A 7,848-nucleotide genomic window follows, 5' to 3' on the forward strand; every position below is an offset into this window, starting at 1 on the left:
GCGCCGACATCAAAATCAGATTTTCTCGTATTAATTAATTAATTAATTAAATAATTAATTAGTTAATTATTTTCTTTTCAACAAGAAATGAAAGAGAGAAAAAAATTCATCTCGGCATATTGACATTTTTTTTTTTTTTAATTTTTGAATGAGGAAAATTTTTTGGGATTTTTATTTATATCATTTTGTTATTTTCCGAAAAGGAATAAACATTTTTACCAACACCCTTATTCCTCCCTCCCCCCCAGGAAAAAAAAAAAAAAAAAAAATCTCAAACAAGTTAAAAATAATTCATTTTTTTTTTTCCTCGTGATTTACACGTTTAATAAATTCTAATTAACTCATATTCCCATAGTTTTTTTTTTTTTTTTTTTTTTTATAACACCTTCGTGTAAAAAATCTCACACGTTATTAACCCCCTACGGGGGTATGAAAACCACACCCATAAAATTTACTATTTCCGGTATGAAAAAAAAAAAAAAAGAAAAAAAAAAGAAAATTATCCTCATTTGGCTCGACTTTAATGGACGTACGAAATAAAAAAATAAAAAAATAAATTTTTTTTTTTTTTTTTTTTACGGTAGTTATTAACTAATAATAGAATAATAATAATAATAATAATGAGAGAGGGCGCGGGGGAGTTCTACGATGGTTGACACGCGTTTACAATTCATGTCAACTTAATTAATTAATTTTAATATAGTTTTATTTAAAAATTTAGTTATAGGTTTTGTTTAATTGAGTTTAGTTTATTGTGATATAATTAGTTTTTTTGTTATTATTTAAGTGATAATTATATTATTTTAAGTTTAAATTTAAAAAGTAGTCAACGGTTTGTCATGTGTCAAAAGGAAGCGTGGGAAATAAAAAAAATCTAGAAGATGTATTAGTACATTTGATTATTACAAGTAAGAGCCTCACTTTAAGGGTTAATTTATTGATTGTTGGTTGTTTTACCCCTTTTCTTGAGTTAGTTTGTCTCAATACAACATAGTTTATAATTATCAATTTAAGGTATCAGAAAAATATAAAATCCCTGTACACCCCCATTTTTTTATGTTTGCCTGATACATTTTAACGTATTTTGCCATTAAAAGTATTAAAAATTTTCGTATTTAATTAATCTGAGGTATCAGGTGAATATAAAATCTCTGTACTCTTGTTTTAAGTGTGAATCTATTGACTGTACATTACTTTAACCCTTCTCTTAAGTTAGTTTGTTTCATTGTAACATGTTTTGTCAAATTTAAATTTCATTTATGATTAGAAAAATTCTGAACATCCTACAGATTACTTAAGTTTATAGGTGCAAATTTGTATACTGTGCTTACATTAAGGATGGAATGCACGAGGGAAAAATTATGAAAGGGGGATGGAAATTGTAGGAAAATTGATTTATATCGAAATAGTTTGCTTTATTCGTATTACGAAGTTCGAGTTTAAGGCGTTTTATCGCGAAATTAATGATGCGTAACCTTGAAATATTCATATTGATTATCGTCAATCGATGATTTAAAAACTTTTCTATTTTATATTTCGATCGACGACGGTTTTTTTTTTTTTTTTTTTTTTTTTTATTAAAAATTTTCAAAATGTCCGCCGTGAACATTTACACACGCGCGATTTAAAATACAAATTAAAAAAGTAAAAAATTAATATCTGAAAATAAATATCTGTAATGAAATTAACTTTTTTTAATTAAATTCTTTTTTTCCTTTTGCTTTTTTTGTTCGACGTTTTTATTTTTCTTTTGTAACTTTGCACATATGGGTATGTGTCTTCCGGCAGCTTCCGGATTGAAAGTACGAGAACATGTAGGACATTGAACTTCTTTAACAATCGGTTTATCCTATTCGAATATATATACGCATAAATTATTGATAAAAATTAAAATTACTGTTAATCGATAAATGATAATGATAATGTTAATAATAATAATAATAATAATAATAGTAGTTCCTACTTCTGTTTTAATTTGAGTTTTAAATTTTTCCATTACGGTTCCTCTTATTCTCATGGCGTGTATGTCAAACACTTGAGGTTTCCTTTTGTTTTTACATATTTTCTCATGAATGACGAGCCTGTTTGGGAAAAACTTTCTATTGCACGTGCTACAACTGACCAATGTCACATTTGCCGTTTGAGTGTCATCCGTCGTAAAATTATATTCGTTTGACGTTGATATGATTGCGTCGGAATCCATATTGGATTTTTCCTTATCGAATAAACAAAAAAAAACAAAAATATTCTTTAGCGTACCTGAAAGAAAAGGGAAGGCGGAAAATGTTGACGATTATGTTGTCGCAACAACTGTGGTAATTTATTTTTTAAAAAAATATTAATTAAAAAACGTACCTGATACTTAAAATGTCGTCGAAATCATTTTTAAATTTTGAATTTTTTTTTTCTTTTTTTTTAAACTTTTTTTTTTAAATTTAAAAAAAAAAAAAAAAGTAAAAAAATAAAAACTTTGTATTAAATTTTGAAAAACATTATTATTATTATTATTATTATTATTATTATTATTGTTATTGTTATTATTATTGTTTATTTTTTTTGTTTTAAAGTTTGTTTAAGTTGTCATGTTTAAAATTTAAATAAGTTTTATTTTTAAAGAAAAAGAATTCGGAACAAAAAAAATTATTATTATTATTTTTTTTTTCGTTGTTTTCCGTTTTACTTTAATAATAATAATAATAATAATAATAATAATAATAATAATAATGATAATGATAATAAATTATTAATTGATTACGAAATCATTTTTCTACAAATATGAGAAAAAATAGGAAATTTTTTTTAATTTTTGCCATTTTATTCGATTTTGGCAAAATGGAATAAATAAAAATTTATTTAAAACAAAAACGTCACAAATAAATACATAAATAAATTAATTAATAAATAAATAAATAAACATAAGTCTGTCATGCTAATGCTTAAACAATCTACACATCAAACAGAAATTGTTTGTTGTGGTTGTTCTTGTTGTCGTTGTGATAGCTGCAGTTCATGTCGATGTTGTTCATATTTCGTTATTTTTTTCCCATTCATTCATTCATTCATTCAATCAATCATTCATTGAATTATCGTAATCATCATCATCCTCGTGTTTGTCCAACTGGAATAAAATTTAAAAAAAAAAATTTTTTTTTTTATTATTTGTAAATAAATAAAACAAAAATGTAAAATAAATTTGTTATAAAGAACAAAATAATTATTTTTAACCCACTTAAATTGGTTTTTTATTTTGAGGGGCAATAGGGCGTTAGGGGGCGTCGCACGAGAGGTGGGTGGGGGGGGCGTAAGAGGGGGGAGAGAGAGAGATACGGGTCTGTCTTAACCAAAACTCATTTTTTTTTAAAATCTAAATTTTATACGATGCCATTAAAAAGAATTATTTTGTTTTTATTTTAACAATAATTTCAACTCGAGATTTTTTGTTGAGGATCTCTTTAGTTTAGTTTTTTTTTTTTTTTTTTTTTTTTTTAAATAAAAAATTATGAAATATAGTTTTAAATTTTTTTTTCTTTCTTCCTTCCTCCCTTTCTCTCTCCCTCTCTCTCTCTCAGGCACACAAACAAAAGAAAAAAATATATATATATATATATATATTTAGGTCGTTTTTTTTTTTGAAGTTTTGACTCCTCCCCCTCCCTCCCCCCGCTCAAACGTTTGTAGGTTTTGTAATTTTGTGCTCGCGCGCGTTCGGGCGAGCGCAAATACGGGTATTGAATATGTTATGACGTTGAAAAAAAAAAATTAATTTAACTATTATTATTATTATTGTTGTTTTGACATGTTTTTTTTTTTTTTTAAATTGTTTTGAATGAAAATTTAAAAATTTTTGACCCTCTAAGCGATACGAATCACGTGTAAAAAACAAAAAAAAAAACAAAAAAAAAAAAAAAGGTTTAAACGGGAATTAACAACATTATTATTAAGTGGGGAATAATTAATTTTTTTTTTTTTTTTTATTAAAAATCTTTCCATTCCATCATCATCATCATTATCATTATTTCAAAAAAAACGATGCGGGCATTTAAAAAAAAAAAATTTAGAGAGCAATAAATAAAAACGATTAAAATTTTTGTTTTTCGGGAGGGGGGGAGTTGGGTGAAATTATTATTATTATTTTTATTTGAACGGTTTTTTATTATTATTATTTTTTTTTTTTGTTAATACTAATGACGGGTTCGTTAATTATTATTATTATTATTATTATTATTATAGTTATTAATTTTACGACGCCTGGAAAAAATGTAAAAAAAAATTTTTTTACCAAGTTTTTCCTTTTTTTTTTTTTTAAAAAAAAATTAAATATTATTAATTTTAAAATGTTTAACGCGTTCGTAATGAATTTATGAGCACGCAGGGTCTTTTTAATTTCCCCTTTTTTTTTTCCTTCTCTCTTACCCTTTCTCTTCATATGGTTTAAATTCGGAAAAGTTCGGTTAATTTCGGTAAAATTCGAATAAGAACAAGGAAGATGAGAGCGGGAAAATGATGAAAAAAAAAAAAAAATTTTTTCTTTTCTTTTTAAAGACGTTATTTAAATTTTCAATACTTTTTTTTTTTTTTTTTTTTAAGTATTACAAACAAAAGTAAGAGAGGAAAAAACGACAGAAATCCTTTTTTAAAACGCTTTTTTTCCTTTTTTTTTTTTTGTATTCGATCAAAAAGGAAGAAAAAAAAAGGAAAAATAAAAAAGGAAAAAAGAATCAAAAAAAAAAAAAAAAAGGAAAAAAATGAGAACAGATATTTACATGTGTTTGGTTTGAACTCGTTAAATTTTTTTTTTTTTTTTTTAAATTCGTGAATTGAATAAATAATAATAATAATAATAATAATAATAATAATAATAATAATAATAATGATAATGATAATATTAAATTATTTAACCGTATAAGGAAATGTTTTTTAAAAAAAAATTACGAGAAAATTTAAATTAATTATAACGGGCGAAAGGATTCGATCGATTATGATGACGTTGATGACGTTCATGGTGACGTTGATGATGATGATGATGGCGATGTTAATGATAATAATGATAAATAAATGAAAAACTTACAATATTCTCTTAGTCTTTGAATAAAACGTGTTGTCCAATGGCTTTGTGGATTGTTTTGTCTTTTAACATACATGAGCATTATGTTTGAAATGGCGTTCATAAATGAAGCACATCTACGTAAAAATCCAATAGTCGAAGCTCTGTTGGTAAAAAAAAAAAAAAAAATTCCAGACAATTTAGAAACGTGGGAGCAGATGAATAAGAGAAAAAAAAAATGGCGGGAGAAAGAGAAATTATTTACGTGATTTTTCCGATTTTTTGTTATTCGATTTTCCTTTTGCATTTGTTACGTTTTAAAAAAAAAAAGAAAAAGAAAATGTCTTACCCTGGGAGATTGGGTTCCATGTCGATGACATCTGCAATTTTTTTTATTTCTTGTAATTCTTCTGCTTCTAATTTATCTTGTTCGATTTCTTCTTCCGTTGGTTCCGGCTTTGTTGTTGTTGTTGCTGTTCCTGTTGCTGCTGTTGTTTCGTTACCGTAATGTTTTTTCTTTTTCTCTATGCTGTTCCATATTATGTTGGTTATGTAATCGATTTTTTCAATTTTTTTCATTTCGTCATCTGTATTACTTCCACCACCTCCTCCTCCTCCCATTGATTTTTTAGATTCCAACAAAGGTATGAACAATAACAAACAAACGACGGCAACGAATTTAACAAACATTTTAAATAAAATTAATTTAAGTAAAATTTTAAAAATTAATTTCATTGATATTTTTTTAGGTAAAAAAGGTAAGAGTAGAGAAAGACCACCCGCTCCCGATGAGTATGGTTTATTATGCCACGATGATGACGAAGAATGAGGAAGAACGTCTTCGTGGTGGGTGTAGTGGTGTTGGGTAGGGTGGGGGTGGTGATTAACAGGACCGTAAACCGGATATAAATTTTGGTAAGAAGGACGAACTTGTGTCCAATATTCTTGTTGTTGTTGTTGGTGTTGTTGTTGCGTGATGGAAGGATATTTATTTTCAGGTAGGTAAGAAGAACGTATGACCGTGTTGTAAGGTGATGATAATGATGATGTTTTTGGTGTTGTCGGACTCGTTGATAAGTCGTCGCCATCACCACCACCACCACCATCATCATTTTTTCTCCTCGCCGGAATTTTTCTTTTAAGTTCCAAATAAGCATTTATGTAACTATCGTTACTATTCCAATCGATTGTTTTGTTTTTGTTGTTTGCGTTGTTGTTCTTACTGTCATTATCATTATCACTACCAACGTACGGAGGATTGGTTGGTTTTTTAGTCACCGTATTCGATTCCGGCGTGACGATTTCAATGGATTCGCTATGAGTTAAATTTATTAAATAAAAAATTCCCAACGAGAAGACCCAGTAAAACACATTCGAACCTAAATTAAAAAGAAAAAAAAAATTTCGATTATTATCGATAATCGTGTCGAGATTTTTAATCATTATTATTATTATTATTATTGGTTACCAAAACGCATTAAATGGTATTCGAACCTAATAAAAAAAAAAAAAAAAAAAAGAAACAATTTGTACCAGATTTTTTTTTTTTTTTTTTTTAATCAACGAACGCGCGCGCGTTGCATTAAATGAATAATTAATTACAAATTTTATTATTATTATTATTATTATTTTTTAATAAATTATGAATAATTAATTTTTTAATATAATAATAATAATGATTTATACTTGTAAAATGAAAAGAAAAAAAAAAAAAATTAAAACTTATTGAAATATTAATTTTAAAAGATTTTGAATGAGAAAAAAATTTCTTCTGTTAATCGAGGTTGAATGAATGAATGAATGAATGATTGAATGAATTTTTTGAAAAAAACACACGGTGTAAAAAGTTTTAGAAAAAATATGATGATGATGATGATAATAATAATAATAATGATGGTGATTTTCAATGGTTTTGAAAATAATTAATTAATTAATTAAAAATTATAATATAATCAGTGACGTCATTATTTAATTAATTTTTATTTATTTTGTTTTTGTTTTATTATGTTTAAACGGAGATTTTACAATAAAATGTTGTTTTATCATTATTATGTTCCTAAAAGGGATTTTAAAACAAACATAATTCATAAAAAAAAGGGGTAGAAATCGGGGGGGAAATCCGGGGGGGAGGGGAAATTGTGTTCAGAAACAAACAAAAAGAATTTTTTTGGCCCGTAAAAAGAAGTAAACGGGTTAAATCTAATTAAATCTCTCCCCTCTTAAATTAGATTGAAAAAAAAAAAAAAAAAAAGTTTTTTTTTAGAAAAAAAAAAAAAAAAGAAATTGGGAAAATTTTTTTTTTTTGGAGAGGTGGGGGGGAGAGAAATAATAATAAATTAAAATAAGTTTGAACATTAAACCATCTTTTTTTTTTTTTTTTTTTTTAAACAGAACTTCCTGTCGGAAGTTTCAGTTTGCATTTTTTTTTTTTTTTTTTCAATAAAAAGTTTTCCCCGGTTTAATTGGTTCGTTGATTTTGTGAACTTTTCTGGAATTTATCCAAAATTAGAAAGAGAAAGAGAGAGAGTGGGAGAGGGAGAGAGATATCTTCTGTCCGGTTTCTTTTTTTTTTTTTTTTTTTTTTTGGAAACTTTTATTTCTTTTTTTTATCAAAGGAAAAAAATAAAATAAAAAATAAAATAAAAATTGATGAGATTAAAATCCGGATGTTGTGAGAAAAAGAAAAAGAAAAAAAAAATTTTTTTTTATAAAGATTATGTTTTCAACTTCCGGTTTGAGATTTTCCTATTTTTTTTTTTAAATGATTTGTGTAAAAATCTTTTAGTTTAAAAAAAATCGGCAGG

General features: G+C 25.7%; 2 protein-coding genes across 2 annotated transcripts; both read right to left on the bottom strand.

Annotated features, from left to right (window-relative positions):
* Positions 1–1,460: 1,460 nt before the first annotated feature.
* Phum_PHUM227500 (uncharacterized protein) lies at positions 1,461–2,203 on the bottom strand (the record flags this gene model as incomplete). Its single annotated transcript, XM_002425865.1, has 3 exons — positions 1,461–1,524; positions 1,758–1,849; positions 1,964–2,203. 3 exons carry the CDS (start codon positions 2,201–2,203, stop codon positions 1,461–1,463), a joined length of 396 nt encoding a protein of 131 aa, XP_002425910.1.
* Positions 2,204–4,759: 2,556 nt separating this feature from the next.
* On the bottom strand, positions 4,760–5,665 carry Phum_PHUM227510 (uncharacterized protein; the record flags this gene model as incomplete). Its single annotated transcript, XM_002425866.1, has 3 exons — positions 4,760–4,779; positions 5,069–5,208; positions 5,394–5,665. 3 exons carry the CDS (start codon positions 5,663–5,665, stop codon positions 4,760–4,762), a joined length of 432 nt encoding a protein of 143 aa, XP_002425911.1.
* Positions 5,666–7,848: the final 2,183 nt, after the last annotated feature.

This window comes from Pediculus humanus, genomic scaffold (genome assembly GCF_000006295.1).
Source record: "Pediculus humanus corporis 1103172107590 genomic scaffold, whole genome shotgun sequence".
Classification (NCBI taxonomy): domain Eukaryota; kingdom Metazoa; phylum Arthropoda; class Insecta; order Psocodea; family Pediculidae; genus Pediculus; species Pediculus humanus.